Source organism: Lygodium microphyllum, chromosome 1, assembly GCF_053477565.2.
Source record: "Lygodium microphyllum isolate KBCC chromosome 1, Lygodium_microphyllum_v1.1.10, whole genome shotgun sequence".
NCBI classification, from domain to species: domain Eukaryota; kingdom Viridiplantae; phylum Streptophyta; class Polypodiopsida; order Schizaeales; family Lygodiaceae; genus Lygodium; species Lygodium microphyllum.
In genome coordinates, this window is record NC_141135.1 from 84,291,227 (window position 1) to 84,308,168 (window position 16,942).

Sequence of the window (16,942 nt, forward strand, 5' to 3'; positions counted from 1 at the left end):
GTATAGATGAACACAAAGAAAGAGAAATATTGAGAGTAGAAAGATAATGAAGAAGAGAAAAAACTACATACATCAACAAAAAATATCAAATATAGAAAAGTGAAAGTGTTGAAAAAGCTAACCCCAAAAATAAAAATGCAATAAAAATTTAAAGTATGTAGGAGAGAGTTACCATCGTTATTTAATTCTAATTTGTCCCTAAGCTTAGAGAAAAACAAGCATCCTTCTTCCCCTATTTTATCTACCTAAGATGTGATTAAGAATTAATCCAATTATTTAGAAGCTCATTTGGCCTCAAAATTGACCCTAACGGCCAAAGGATTTACATTAGAGTGAAAGCCCACAGATTGTGATCATGAAGATATTGAATTTCATCTAATCCTCTTTCTAAGGCCTAGTATATTTATTTTGAATGGTAGGATATCATCTTCTTAAGGGTTTCAAGGTCAAGATTGGTTTCTCAAATGCTTGCCAATTCTTAAAAGTCTATATGTGGTGATTATGTTTGTTATGGGAAAATCTGAAAAATCTAAAGCAGAAAACAAGGCCAAGGAAAAAGTAAACGGAAGACGAAGGCATGCCAAGAAAAATATGGAAACACAAGAAATGCAAAAAAGTCATAAATCAATAAGAAATGTGCACAAGAAAAAATACAAGTCAATACTTTTGTAAAATAGTGCAAAACGCACCATGATTTATTTTAAGAGCATCGGGCTCTCACCCGCCGCGCAAATTGTAAAAGTAGATAGTCGGTTGAAAGGAAGCTAGGAAGATAGGAGGACAAGGGGAAAAAGGGCTTAGGCCATGACCGACCATGTAAAAAGGGGATAAGAAAATGACCGTCCTAAAGGGATTTAGGGTTTTGTATATAAAGTTGCAAAGTGAATGGGAAGCTCATTCTTGTGTGTGGCCAAAAGTAGCTCTCCTCTTCTTCTTATTCTTCTTCTTGCTTACTTGAGCTTGTGCTTAAGAGAGAGAGTATGAGAGTGTGAGGGAGTGAGTGTGTGAGGGTGGGAGACCATGGTGAAGCTCTGCTCTCATTAAGGTTGGAGAAAATGTCATGTATACCTACCAACATTGATCATCATTAGTCATGTTTTTTGTTGTGGTTTACAATAATGACCTCATCAATTATCTCTAGGTTATCACAAGATCATTATGCAAATTAAGATTTACAATAACATATGGTCCATGGGAACTAACTTTGATACTTCTATAAAGGTGTACTCTTTGATTTGTCACCACCAAGGACAAACAAAGGTTTTGTCCTTGACGTATCTTCATATTGGATCATTCTCAAGAGAGTTTTCTAACATCTTGAGTACATTAACAAAAGTATCATAGACCCTTTACTCATAATTTGGACACTAAACATACTTGGCTTAAAAGCACACCTATACTTTTATCAAAATTTTCTCTCGGATTATCAAATCAAAGACATGGTTTTGAATTGTGTTACTTATGTCTTCCAAATTATTTAATGTGCCTACAAGACAATCCAACCCAAACAAGAAGCAACAATCAAGCCCAAGGAACATACAAAAAGCCGTCAAACATATGTAACAAACAAAAAATCATGAAAAAATTTCACGAATGAAAAACTACACCAAAATGGCAATGCTTATGGACATGTGCGATCATTTTCCATTGTACTCGTATTGTCTATACTTTAAAAATGCAAAGCCTCGTAATTTTGCAAATAAATATGTCAATTTTGCCTAAAACTACACATTTCTTTTAATTTGATAAAAGAAACTTTTAAAGGAGCTTACATTAAATGTTGTTATTTCACTTGTTAGGTTAAATGTGACCTAACGCCATATAATGCATAGGATATATGTTCTAAAACTATAGGCACACAGCTTAATAGAGCATTATGAAGGTTAATGACCCTATGGTTCTTATCATATTCCAAGACAAATGTATGTGATACGTTGACACAACCCTTCTTCTAACAGCTAGTAAGAAGAAGAAAAAAGGATATCTGAATCACAAGGACTAACTAATGAGTGATATGTAACTAATGAGTGAAACTTTGTGAGTAATAGAGAGAGAGGCTAGGTTCTACTTGTTACTTAGTAGTCATGATAAGATCCACAAAACCAACTAGTTTTGGGTGCCACTATTGAGGAATTTCAATTTGTTTTCTTTGTTTTGGCAGCTTATTATGTTCAGGTGAACATGTCCATAAAATTTCGAGTCATACAACCTGTTATCCTACCTCTATCTATACTTTAAAAATGCAATGTCTCATACTTTTGCAAATAAATGTGTCGAATTTCACCCGAAGCTAGACATTTATTTTTATTTGATAAAAGAAAGTTTTAAAGAAGCTTACATGAAATGCTCTTGTTTCACATGTATTAGGTTAAATGTGACCTAGCATCATATAATGCATAGGATCTATGTTCTAAACTTATAGGCACATAGCCTAACAAAGTACTATAAAGGTCAATGACCCTATATAGGGTTTTGATCATGTTGCAAGAACTTAATACAACAAATGTGTCACAAAGATCACATATCTTTTTCCATAAATCATAAGGATTGCTTCCGAAAGCTTGTAAGAAGAAAAAAAGGGGCAATCTGAAACACAAGGAGTGACTAATGAGTGATATATAACTGATGAGTGAAACTTGTAGTCGGTAGTAGAGAGAGAGAGAGAGAGAGAGAGAGAGAGAGAGAGAGAGAGAGACTAGGCTCTATTTGTTACTTAATAGTCATGATAAGATCCACAAAACCAGCTAGTTTTTGGTGCCACTATTGAGGAATTTCAATTTGTTTGCTTTGTTTGAGCAGCTTATTATGTTCAGGTGAATATATCGATAAAATTTTGAGTCTTACAACTTGTTATCCTATCTCTGGTGGTGACTTGAGTCATATTTTGTGTGTGTGGGGATGGTCTTGTCTTTGTCTGATCAACAAGATTCAACAAGCTGTAATTGCAAATGCAAGGCTAATAAATATTTCTCTAGTCTCTAGCCTTGGTTTGTTCAACATACCCTTGGTTTGATTAATATACCCAAGCTAAAGCACTTAGTGCCAAGAGGCCAAGCATGCATTAAGATTTGTTTGTTGCTTATAGCCATCATAATCCCCCAATACCGGCTCGATTTAGGTATCACTTTCATTCAGTAACATAATCTTAGTTACCTTTTAGCAGTTTCTCTTCGGGCGAATGGGCAACATTCACAATCGCAGAACTCATGATCTTGCGACACGATGATGGTTTTGAGCCGTTCTTTGTGGGTGACATCCAGTGCTTGGGTGGTCTTGCCATTCTCTGTAACATCAGGTGTGTGGGCGGTCTGATTAGCAAGACTCAATGAGCTGCAGTGAGCATGTAGTCGCAGGCCAAGCATCTACTCGGAGCTGGCTGTTATTACTTATATCCATGATGAAATCTTCAACAACATCCACCAAAATGCCTTCGGAAATCTCAGTAACAATTTCTAGCATTTCATTGAACGGTTTTTTCCAGTCTTCCTCATCCAAAGACTTTTGTAAAATGTATTCAAGACTAAACCCTCCCTCACAAGCTGCATCTGCATGCTCAATAACCTTGCTGATCAACACTTGCTTTAATTGCTGACCTGCAACACATGGGCGAAGGAGAAGGAGGAATGCTGGAAGAGTGAACTGGGAAAAATGCTTCTCGAGGCACTCACAAATAGCATGAAACAACAGTTTTCCATGGATATGATCTTCCAAGTTGCTCACAAGATCTGTATTGAATTGTAAAACTGACGAAATAGATCCATCAAAAGCATATAATTCCAAAAGCCTCATAGAATCCAACACGCCATAACCTTCTAAATCATTCACATACTTCTCAACCAGGCGTTTACTAGTGCTTTTGAAAGGTTCCATATAGCTTCTATCAGTCACTTTCTCCATGTTACTACATTTGGCCACCATGGCATCTTTGAAGACACAGGGACTAAGCACTCCGTCACTCACATCGTCATTCAATACCAGCCTCATGCCTCTATGCTGTGGCGAATCATGCTCAGTCTCAGAATTCTCAGTACAAAGGACTTTGCAAGTGAAGTTGGAATGATCTGGCGATGACCCATCAATGTCTGTAGATTCATTAAATTCAGTCCTGAATGCCATTGAGCGCCCACAGTGTGGCGACTGGTGGGACGTTTGAACATAAACAACTATTTCTGAAGACAGATGAGGCCTGGTCAGTCTGTTGTCTCTGATAATGAGACTGGTTCATTGTACACATGATTCAAATGGTGATTATCAGTCAGATTTACCTGACAGTACTTCCTCTAACAGCTCCTGCATAAGTGTGTCCGTCATGATGTTGACAAAGACTTCATGAGTTCTTCTGATATCAACATTCAGTGAATCTGGTGAACTACTGGCCATCCACTGTTTGAATGACAAATAACCATGAAACATGTGAAAGATGTCAGGCTACCACTTCCATTCTTCTATATGAGCAGCGACATCAAGTAGAATGCGTGAAAAATAGGGCAACCTTATTGACAGTAACCTCAAACAATTTAGATGTGCACACTTACCCGTGAATTTACTGGCATCACATAAGGACTGGAGAGACAGAGTGACGACTTTGTAGATGCCGATTCAGAGATATCACCATTGGTAATGGCTTGAGGAGTCGTAAGAATTGCACTCTCATTGCCAGCAGTTTTGCTTGACAAAGCAGCATATTCACGGGTATCATTTGTAGTGAACAAGCCACATTCCACACCCCTGTTAGGTTCAGCAAGCACCTTGCACTCTTTGTTCAGTACTTCTGTGCCTATTTCAGCCAAGCTAGGGCTCCTTCCAGCAAAAATAAGTCAGTCAGATGTGCACATTTGACTTCTACTGTACTAAAACCTGCAATATTCATCTAAAATCGAGGACATGACCAATGCTTACTTGGCACAATAGTCTTCTGTGAGAGGAAGCTCATTCACCAAGACATCAACATTACCCTTGCCTTTCAGATCCTCATTGATTATGTTTTTCATCTCTATTTTAACATCAGGAGTCCCTCTGAATGGGTCTTGAATGTCTCTTCCTTCCATGGTTATTGGTTGAAAAGAAACAGATTGGTCATCATCAACATGGTCTAAATGATTGGGTACTGAAGGTGTAGAATTGACTTCTCCTTGATGAGGATGGGACAAAATAAGCTTTTGAGCCATCCTAGATTTTGTTTTCTTAATTTCAGCATCCAATCTCTGTACACATGGTTAACCTTTATATTCAACTCAATTGTGCACCCACTTATTCCCTAGTTACACACTTTTTTCCTGACAAAACAATTATATTATTCTATTACATACGAAAATGAAGGTTTTACAAAAACAAATGATCTGAACGAAAACAAAACAAAAAGTTAAAATAATGGAGGCCAGGCTGGCTACACGAGAAAATGCTTGAATACCAAATGGCTAAGAGCTCATACCTCCTTTGCATGCTCTCCAAATCACCCCAAATCTTGTCTAATCTAACTTGGTGGGTATGAATTATATTTGTCTTGGTCTGCAAGGGGCTCTCTGAAGCAGAGGTTGTCAAAGACTGTCTACATTTGGCCATCCAAATATACCATGAAATAATGCTACCGATGAGCTCCCGTGTGTAATAACGTCTTGTAGAAATTGGGGTCCAGAAAAGTCAGAAGTCTGAATCACTATCAGCTTGTGGTCTGAGATGAAATAAGATATACTCCCTTGGATCTCCTCATCAATATACCTATGACTCGCACCTTTCTCTATTTGGCCCTCACTCACACATCAGTGAAGTAACTGAGTTGCAGCTGTTGTAGCTTATGCATGCTATAAGAAATAATGAAAAGCACCCATGAGAAAGCCAGCTGCCATACTACCAAATTTAAGCTTAGTTGACACCAAAGAGGGGAAGATGGCTAAAGAAGTAAGAGACTAGTGACCAGCAATGGCTGATTTCATTACTTTATGCTGCAGATACATGAAACCTTCTACTAAAATGTGATGCTTCAGGTTATGCATGATAACCTCCCGTTTCAAAGATCATAATGCATGATAACCTCCTGTTTCAAAGATCGCTTGCAAAGCATGTCCTAAGCCTAGACTGTTGATTGGGATCTGACTATGAATCATTAAAACATGCCTTGCATACAGCTACAGAGTACCAAAGTATTGTACTAATTGAAAGTGTGGATTGATTCACTAATGCAAGATGCAAATTTTTCAATCAAAGCTGGTAAAACAAATGGATCATTGTAGTGATCAACTTTTGCTCCTCATAAAATAAGTGAACAATTCTCACAGCTATGAAATGTCATGGTATGGTACTTACCCTAACTGTGAACAAATTAACAAACTGCATATAAATAAACAAATGCTAAGGTGTGACTTTTCAAATCAAAGCTGAGAAAAAAAATTGCTTATTGTAATGATCAATGTTTACTCTTACAAAATATTGAAAAAATCCTCCCATGAGCATGTATGCAATCATCTCTACATTTAATAATTATTCAGTAAGTACCCGAAGTTCATGGTCAAGGAAGTGTTGATCCCACTTGTAACAATGCCATCCAACTTCTGGGTTCAATTTGTCCATTTCAAAAGGCTTTGTGATTGTGTCAAGCTCTGGACACAGTTTATTTGATCAAAACCACATGAGACATGTATAACTGAATTCAATTCACAGCAAACAAAGAATGAACAGACTATAGAAAATGAAATACTACTTTCAAACGAATGTTTTACAAAATATCTATGACGTGCAAGAAGTACATTTGACAAGTGAAACTTTGCAATTCTTCCATTTTCGTAACTATGTTGCAATAAGCTACAATGAAGCAAGTACACACAGTTCAGTTTAGGAAAACAAACCCAATTCATGGTTATTTTCCTGGCAGCTTAGCTTTGCCTGAGATGTTAAGCAATGGTGCACAGACATGTAGTCATGGTTAGCTTGGCTTTTTGCATCTATGTTGTAGTAAGCTACAATAGAGCAAGTATACACTGGTAAGTTTAAGAGAACAGATCATAGTCATGATAGCTTATGTCACAGATACAGAACTGTTGGGCTTAGTAGTGTGAAAGTGCATAAGTTTTTTCTTTTTAAAGAATAACGGTATTCTCATCAAAAGTGGTTCCTCTCTGTCAACAGATAATGTGTTCAATACATGCATCATCCACTGTCTAAATATAAGCTAGGACACCACTAGCTTAGCTCAATGGAAGAACATCAGCGTCCAAGCTATAGCTCAACCTGGACTCAGACAACCACAAGTATTAGGCAACTCCATGATCATAGACAGCAGATCCTTCTGGTAAGCATAAGGCTTCCTTGCAAGAAAGGGAAAAACTTGTGGCAGGAGTGCCATGTGGCATGGTGGAGGGGTGCACGAGTATACCAGGTCCACACTGCTAATCCAACTGCAGCCCATAAAAAGGCCTGCCTTCAATGGCCTGTACACATATCAAACAGGTCATACTCTTGGCATACCATGTCTACTGCTAATCGAGTAAGCAATGTCGGTCAGAGTTGTGTTTTTTGTATTCACCAAGGGTCAAAGTTGTGGTAGTGGCAAGCCTGGACAGAAGTAACACTTAAAAATAGCAGATTTTGCTGGAGAGAGAAACTCAGAGTCATCTTTTACCTGTCATTCTTGTGCTAGGAAGGACCTATTAACAGCGGCTGCAAATAGTAGAGAGCAGATTATGGTCAGAACAGCAGAAAAGATGCAGCAAAAACATTCATGATTGAGAGTACCATAGCTCAAATAAGACAATTTTGGCATTCTCTGATATCAAGGTCTACCTAGCCCCCTCATGCTCTCTTTTGGTGGACCCTCACGCTCTGATAACTGGAATCTGAATGATTCAAGATTTCTTGTGCAACCTGATTTGCAAAGGTGGGAAGAGTCTTACGAACTGATACAGCCATAATGAAGACAAAATCAATCTGAGGGAAGCTTGATAAGAAAGTCGAGAGAGTACTCACAATATGGAACATCTTTCTTTATACTCATCAATTTTGACTGAATACCTGAGTATTATTCAACTTTGTTGCAAGGATCTTGGAAGTGTGAAATCATAATAACCTTTCAAATAGTGCAGACAAAAATGCATGAAATTGCATGTTTGTCTCTCTGCTCTGGCCTTGTTTTTAGATTTACCATGTTCAGATTTCTTACCTCTGGAATTGACCATCTCCAATGGGCATTTATTTGCAAGAATGAATATTTTGCTTCCATAATACATACTCTTCATGCGATGCTCCCATCAGCAGATAGCTGGAGTAGCTGAGGGTGGAAATGAGTGAAAATGTTTGCATTCCATGTGACACTCCCATCTTCCATTCACAATGCATGCATATAAGACTTGCTCTGTTAATCAGTTTTGGTTCCATAGCCCTTATGATCCCTTTCAGATGATTCATGCACTGTTTCTTTCTTTATTGCACGTCTAATTAATTCCCCCTCTCAGGCTCATCAGTAACTTCAAGCTGCATCAGTTAACAGAGCCCTTCTTTCCTAGGTATTCATCTGCAACTATACAGCCTCATGCGCACACAATCGTAAGGATCAGCTTCTAAGTGCATCACTTTGTGGGTCGATTGATACACCCGATGCAATTATCTTAATCAAGTACATGCCCTATGCACAACATATTTGCTAACCCATGCACAAAACAAATTTATTTAACGAGCATCTTGATTGTACAATCAATAGAAATGAAATAACCTAAGATCAAGTATATGCTCTATGCACAACGTATTTGCTAACCCATGCACAAATCGAATTTATATAACGAGCATCTTGATTGTACAACCAATAGAACCAAAATAACCCTTTTCAGACTGCAGATTGTTCTCTCTTGCATGTACAATTTTGGCCCTTGAAGCTCACTGCAAATCTGCAGATTCCCTTTACTGGTCTATACTGGATTTGATACCTGCTTCTGTGTTAGAAAAGTAGGAAATTTTCAGTTTCTTCATGTTAGCTTGGATTGAACAATCAATGGGTTTATTAGCAGCAACTTCTACATGTGCAGCTGCCAGTAAGACTGTAGAGCACATTTACAGATTCTCCATCTATTCTTGGCATAATTGTATTGTTTCTTCCTGCATGACATTCTGGAATTATCATCTAATTCTTCTCTTGCAGCATTTAATTTCACATCATCCAGACCATCAATTCTCTGTATCAACACTGAAATCATCCAGAATCCCTCATATTCTGTGGCAATGCTGAATCCATCTGGTCTAATATTCATATCATACATTCATGAAGACATGTTACACATTCTAATTGCAGCTCTAAGAAATTAAGTACACAAAACTAGATGTATACTCATGTATTGCACAGCATAAATCCACGTAAGCCAGGTCCAAATGAGAGGAAATCCGCATTTGTACTTCAATTACTAATAAGGAGCATAGACATGTTGCCAACGGTTTTAGCAGAAGATAAGAAAAAAGATTCTGTTAAGGGGAAAAATACTGTGTTTCAACTTTAATATTTGCTAAGCTGTTTTGATAGGATTTCCTTTTACTTGAAAGAAGTAAAATCCAACGACTGAGAAACCATTATCCTAACAGACATGGCAAGGAGCAGCTGCATGCACACATAAGTTTTCTATTCTTTCTAGAAAACTGGCTGAAGACAAGCATCTAAATGGGCTTGAGGCGAATGATCTATTTGAAGTTAAGTACCTTGTTTCAGTATTTCAGTTGGCTCAATGCCATCTCCTGCTTCCTCTGTTGTATTGTGTGTGTCCTGTTTCTCAGCATGTAAGATTCCACATACTGACTTCAGAGATGGACTACATGGCATCATGGGCATTGATGTTGAAGTAGTCATGTCAACATCATTGAAGGGATTAGGACTCTCTGCAAATTGCTTGCCAGCTGCTTCATTAATCTGCATGTGTTCTTTCATGGATTTGGCCAAGTCTTCAGACCCTCTTGTTTGCTTCATACGACTGATCAATCCAGCATTACGATTCAGGTTCATCTTGGTGGGTAAAACAATATAACAGCCACTCTTGTTTAGAGCCTGTGAAGGAACATCGTCTAATGCTCTTTCAAGAGTACTCAGTTTTTTCTGAAATTTGTTGAAGGTCCTTTTCATTGAAACGGCATGTGCAAGATACTGGTGATTCTCATCATACACTGTTGAAGTTCTATGCTTAAGGAACATCTGTGCAGCATCAAGTCGACTAACTAGTTGCTGAGCCAAAATTTTCAATAATGTAACCCATTTTCTCTCACTAATAGCTTCACGTGTATGGTCATATGGAGCCTTGGCAAAGTCCTGCTTATCTTTTTGTGTTGTCACTACAGCCTCTAATAATGGTTTTTTTATTCTCTCACCCTGATTCAAAATGTGTCGACCATTCTCAGAAATCACTTGTTCAGTGTTGAAATTGTATGTACTTGTAGTCATAGCTACTTTCTGGTGCCTCTTTCCAGGCATACGTAGATTCTGGTCATGTAATTTAAAAGTATCAGCTTTCCGCTTGGTTGGGTAGTATGAACTGCACCCCACCATTGCATCGTGCCCAGAAAGATGCATGCATTTATTTGCAACTCGAACATTTTGATGCATATGAATAAGTTTTCGGCATCTACTAATGGTTCTTGAAAGCAACTCTGATTGATTTCTATCTTTACCGTTATGTCCTGCCTTGAAGCATTTGGATCTGTTTGCTATGTGTGAAGCTGAGAATGAAACCGGTTCTTTCTGAGTTTTTCCATCTTGATGTGTGATGCATGTATTTTTTGTAAACTTTCTGAAACCTCTCCTCTGGGACAGCTCTGATTGATCCACACATTTGGCCAAATGTTTTTGCTTCTTTGGGAGTCCTCCTTCATCTTTTGCATATTTGAGTGATTTTCCAGGTGAATTAACGGCCAGACAACTTCTTGTGTCTGAAACATTACATCTCTCCAAATGGCACTTTGACTTTTCCTGTTATAGAAGTTTAGGTAGCAGCACTGAGCTAAATGAAGAGGCAGAAAATTATTCCTAGGAAAAGCAAGAAGAAGCTCTTCATTTCATTAAACTAAAGTGATTTCTTAATACAGAAAAAAAGGGCATCTCTACTTGAAGAAATAATCTGTAATGCTTGCCTGTGAAACTGGACCATTTGACACCAATTCACAAAATTTCTCTGAGGACACACTTCTAGTTGAGGTCTCATTATAATGACCGTCATTGTGCTTACGGTTGGAATTTGATACTCTCCCATATGCATCTTTTGAAGGAATTACAAAGACTGCCAGGTTATTGTTTCCTAAGCATGGTTTCTGTTCCAGCTGTATGGAATTTTCTGATATATTTCCTTTCTCATCACTTGGCTCCTCATCGCCTGCCAGGCTTCTGGGGCTCCCCAGCCACAGTGATATGCTACTATCTGAATCTTGAGGCTTTGGCAAGGGAAAATCTACGGCATTTATATCTGGAATGCTTGACCAAGGTCCATCAACATCACTAGTGGGAACAAAAATGCTGGAGTCCCATTCAGGCCTCTGAGATGTGGCCGACTTTCCCTTCTCTCTGGCATTGATTCAAATATCAATTATTAACCACCAGTGATACTTTACAACCCCAAGCATAAGAGCATTAATTATGCAGAAAACACATGAAACAATTATTGTCTTCATATGATACCAGTGGAAGCATGTAGCATATTGAAATGGGTTTAGTTAAACATCTCTTAATGAGTAATCAAATTTCATCAGGGAGTCCAACAAAACATCCAAGAGTTTTAGGAAAATGCAAAACGTAGTGAGAAGCAAAAGAAACAAGAACTATCTGCCTCTACTTTCTAAGGCAACTGACACCTTTGAAAGTAGAACCCAAAGAACCTTGCTAGCACCTTTACTATTTAGTGAGTGAAAACCTCCACTAACAACTCAAGAAAAGTCACAACACCAGAATCCACCAAATGATCTATCATTGTTAGAGATTTGGCCAGCATTTCCTGGACAGATCAGGCAGAGCACGCAGGGCGGACAGGTGTCATGGGGCAGCCTGGCTGTGATCACAGAATTTTTCAAATTTTTATTATTATTTTATTCATGCTGATGCAGATGGCCAGCTGGCCAACCTGCTATATTTGAATATTCTATTCTTGGCTATTTATAGCCAGTCTATCCAGCATCACACACATTCAGACTTCAATTTTTTTGTAGGTGAAAGAGAGCTTTGACTGGTGATACTCCAACAGCCCATCGTTCATATCCTCCTTCAGTATTCAGCATTCATACTCTAACATCTTCAACATTCTACTCTCTTCTCTCCGTGTTCAATTTTTTCTTTCAATCCAATCATACACTTTTGCATTCACTACTACACTCTAACATGGTATCAAAGAAATGTAGCGTTGAGCTAAAAAATGCATTACATGCTGATTAGCCTCTTAAACCACCCCAAAACATATTTAATTAATGAAAGACCCTAAAACAGGGAGCAGTTCGAGAGAGTTGCATAAACCCTAATTTGGGAGGGTCCATCCACATCTATAAATAGACAAGCTGCTCACCACCCAGCCCATCCTTTTATGCAAGTTTCTCACTCTACCGTGCAGATTTCAGCCATCAGCCACCTTCCATCTACTGTCTAGCCATCACCGATTACAGCCCATCACCATCCAGTCCTAGGTTGCTTGTTTCCAGCCATCACCCTACTATCTAAAGGTCTCCATCTACTGCGTCATCATACCACTTGATCAACCTACATTTTCAGCATCAAGTGCTAGGCAACAAGCTACTGGCATCTCTCCCACTAGGCGACTACTGTAGTGTCTACGTTTTTGCTGTCCAACAGGCTGCCTACATCAGCAAACACCTCTCTTGTTGTCGCTTGACAGTTTTCTACCTCAAGTGATTAGTTATCAGCCTTCTCTAATGGTATACTGCTACATTTACCAGATTTCAGCCTCAAATTGATGTGTTTTGTTGACCAGCCTGCTGCCCTTCATTATTCAGCACTCTCTCATCTCCAACTAGTGGTTATGGCACTCGGGATCCATCTTCGGTGGACATCACTCTCTCATTATTCAGTACCCTCTCATCTCCAACTAGTGGTTACAGCACTCGGGATCCATCTCCGATGGACATCACACTCCAACACTCTATTGCTCTGCCCTTGAGCATTCTATACACTCTTATATTCATTTACTGCATTGGTTCATTCATTTCAAAGTTCTCCTTCTCTCTCTATTTGTGTTTCTGTTTTTGCATTTTAAGTTTTGAGTTTTGTGTTTTGCGTTTAGGGTTCAAGTTTTGTACATCACTAACTATGTCTTTGTGTTTTTGTTGTGGTCATACACTCTTTGTTTCCTCAATCACTCAATACAAACCCTAGTAGGTTGGTAAGGCTGGCCACCTTCCGATCATGGAGGACATGACATTTGGGACGACTAGCGACCCATCTTCTTCATCTCAACCAAGCCCAAAGTTCATACTCCCTTTGAGTCATATGAATCAAAAACCTCTCTTGTTTCTTCTTTTGGTGTGCAGGATCCAAATGATTTTCTATATGTAAACTTCATTAAAGAGCTCTCATAGCAAACATCATCACATATATCTGCATCTTCTGTTTCATTTGAGCATGTAAACCACTCTTCTCAAATTCCTCCCATCCCACCCTTTCCTAATCCACACCTCGATTTCCTCTCTTCTTCATTCCAATCCCTAGGATTACACTCCACTTCCACATCCAACACACTAGGAGTTGGATCCTCCATCTCCACTCCTAGCACTTCTTCTTTCTCCATACCATCTTCTATCCACCCTCACTTCACTACCCTTTTGCACCTTGGTACATTAGGGGGAATGCCACCCTTTAACACACTGTCTTCCACATACCCAAAAGTGAGCACTTCTTTTCACCCGGGGACGGCTATGATGGGCATCCCCCTCACTTCCCCCCAAACACTCACATCCCCATTCATCAACCTTTCAGGCACAAGGTTTTCCATCCTCTACTTATGGTGCATCATCACATATTCCTTAGGTCACTCCTACATAAGGATTTCCATCCTCTGCCCCACGTCTCTATCCCTACTCCATGGGCTCTTCATGCGGTTGCCATACCCATGCCCACATTTGGATCCACTATACACACTTCTTGCATACATGGTGGGCACTCTGGGGTTCATTCCCAAGTGTACTCCACTATCCCTATCCTCCCTACCCCTATTACAAACCTTATCCATCTCCTAGCACTGCCACTCCTGTTGCAATGGCCAAGAGTGCCTTCATGGATAAGACACGTTTTAACGGGTCAAATTTCACCACTTGATCGAACTTCATGCAATAAGTGCTTGAATCTCAGGGACTTTGGGATCTCATCGTTGGTCTCAAGTCTATGCTAGACCCTCAACTAGCTTACCCTAAGCACATCCATCAATGGAGAGCCCGCAACACCACAGCCAATGTTGAGTTAATGTAGGGGTTGCTTCCTCAATTCCACTCTTAGTTGTTATAGCATTTTCCTCTAGCATGTGAGCATTGAAGTCATCTCATTGACCACTATGCGACACAAGATCACACGCGACATATCACTCTCAACTTTGAACTTCAGGAGCTTTCCATTAAGGAAGGGGATGATTTGAAAGTCAAGTTGGCCGAATATCGGCAATTACTTGCTAAGTTTGCCACCACTAGATCTCCGTAGTCAAACAACGATCAAGTTACGTTCTTTTTTAATAACCTACCTGAAAAATACTTTCCTTTCACTCAACATATTATCTCATTGCACTGATAGCTGACCTTCTATGAGTTCAAGTGTCAATTCTTGCATTATGCAAGACTACACCATCAAGTCTACAAGAAATCCTCCACATACTCATATTTAGAGAGGGGTTTGGTTGCCTCTTCTTTGCAAAGGAAAACTAGAGGTGACAAGAATCCACAAGATGCAGAGACAAGTCTAAACAAGGGTGATATCCCTTTCTCCAAGGGAACCAAAGAAACCAAAACCCATTTGCCAACAACTTCCTAAGAAAAATAGGTTTTGCACACACTGCCAGAGATCAAGCCATGTGGACAAGAAGTGTTGTACCAAGGCCCATGGTCTTCCTTCTAAGAAACCCCAACAAACTGCAGCAACTATCTCTACTCCTCTTGTACAATCCAATGAGGCTACACCTCCTGTTGTTGCCCCCATCTATTCCATCTGCCTCAACCGACATGTGGCACGTGGATAGCCTCAACAACCTATTTTTTGCAATACCCTTGAAGGATTAGTTAATTGGTATACTAGCTCTCCACCCATTGCACTCTTTGCATCCATTCCTAGGTCATCCTCTGCACCTTCATCTAGGACCAGTTCACCTCGTTAGGCGTTTTATTGGTAAAAATGACCTGCTAATGGACATACATGATGGTGGCCTTATCTTTAATTTTTTATTTTTTATTCTTCCGCTACATTCACTCATTCATACATAATCATTGAATTGTCTTCTATTTAGCTCTCCCTTTCTATCTTGTTTTGCTTTGAAGCATCTCACTACTGACCTCTATTTTGCAAATTTTGATTTCTTTCACAGGATTTGTATTTCAACGTAGGGCTAACATGCAAGTTTGAAGCAGTCCTTCCTGGGCTGGAGACATGGGATGCACACCATTCCGTTCATGGTTTCATCCTTCTAGGAGATTTGCTCTTCTACCATCATGGAGGCTTCCCCTCATAAGGTAGATAGTGCAACATCTCTCTTAATGCTATCATGGCAGTGTCTTTTATCTTGCTCTTCCAATAGGGATGCTTCATCCTCATCCTCATCCTCATCTTCATCATGGTTCTCAGCACCACATGAAGACCAACATCAGGCCCCTCTTCCACCTTTGGCCTTGACATCTAGAATTGAGATTTTAGCCTGCCTATTTTAAGGTTGTTAGTCTATCATCTCCTAGTTATGAGCTCTTGTCAAAGTCTAATAGAGACATGGGAGCTCTGGCATTTTAGTGTGCATTTCTTTTGTTTTTGGCATTTTTCCTATGTTTTTCAGCTGATATTCACCTCCTACCAATGCTTGATTACCTCTGGACTGCCAAGGATGCCATGTCATCATTTTCCAGATTTTTATGTGCAGTCAGACTGCATTTATTGCAGTCATAGGCTATTTTTAGCAGGTCGGCCAGATTTGGAGGCATTCAGCTATTTATAGCTGACCCTCCTCGCTTGGCATACACATCTTCTGCAAGTTGCTCCTCCGACTCCGGCATTCTCCTCCGCCTCCTGTGTTGCTGCTGCCATCATCATTCTCCTCCATCTCCAATGCTGCTGCTGCCATCATCATTCTCAACCTGATCTGGTGCCCTCACTGATGCCTCGAGCTCCATGCAGGGACTGATCAGTCCACACTGTTGTACTGAGCATTCATTTTCAGTCAGTACAGATTTCTTCCTTCTTCTTCCTGCCGTCTCTTTCTTCTTTTCTCTCTATGTTCATGTCCTTCTTGCATTGCGCACTCTCGCATGGTATCATCACCAAAAGAGAGAACATGGGTGACGGAGGTGATCAGTATTGAGGAGACTACTCAGATTGCTGACACAGCCCTACCAACCCATATGTTGCTGAAACACAGCCCATCACATGCCTAGGTAACAGTCCAAGCTTGCTTTTTGCTGAAAATGCAGCTATCTTTGGTGCAGGCAATAGTTTCTCCCCTCCAAGTGGATCCTCCACATCATTTCTTGCAAGAACTTTAGCTGATTTCACTATTCGAGGGGTTGTCTATAGCAAACACAGGTTTTCTAGTTCTTTTGCGGGTCATTGAAGATGTCTTATCACTAGTTTAAAGGATTTGATGATTCAAAGGATGAGGTCTCTCATCCTTCCTTTGAAAGTGGAGAGATTATCACACAAGTTCTCGCAAAGATTAAGAATGGATGTCACCAAGTCCATTTGTACGGCAACCTTCTCCTCTTTCCTCCCTCCATGTTTCACACAAGATCCATCACCAAGGTCCTA

The 16,942-nt window shown here is 39.6% G+C and overlaps 1 protein-coding gene across 1 annotated transcript in view; it reads right to left on the reverse strand.

Moving 5' to 3' along the window:
- Positions 1–2,478: 2,478 nt before the first annotated feature.
- LOC148041341 (uncharacterized) overlaps positions 2,479–16,942 on the reverse strand; it is a 73,762-nt gene continuing 59,298 nt past the window's right edge. Inside the window, exons 3-9 of the mRNA XM_087678993.1 lie at positions 11,092–11,518; positions 9,673–10,930; positions 6,493–6,596; positions 4,900–5,204; positions 4,536–4,800; positions 4,266–4,383; positions 2,479–4,169 (exon numbers count right to left, since the gene is read on the reverse strand). Of these exons, the coding sequence (XP_087535119.1) occupies positions 3,313–4,169; positions 4,266–4,383; positions 4,536–4,800; positions 4,900–5,204; positions 6,493–6,596; positions 9,673–10,930; positions 11,092–11,518 (3,334 nt within the window). The 3' untranslated portion in view covers positions 2,479–3,312. The remainder of the gene's footprint in view (positions 4,170–4,265; positions 4,384–4,535; positions 4,801–4,899; positions 5,205–6,492; positions 6,597–9,672; positions 10,931–11,091; positions 11,519–16,942) is intronic.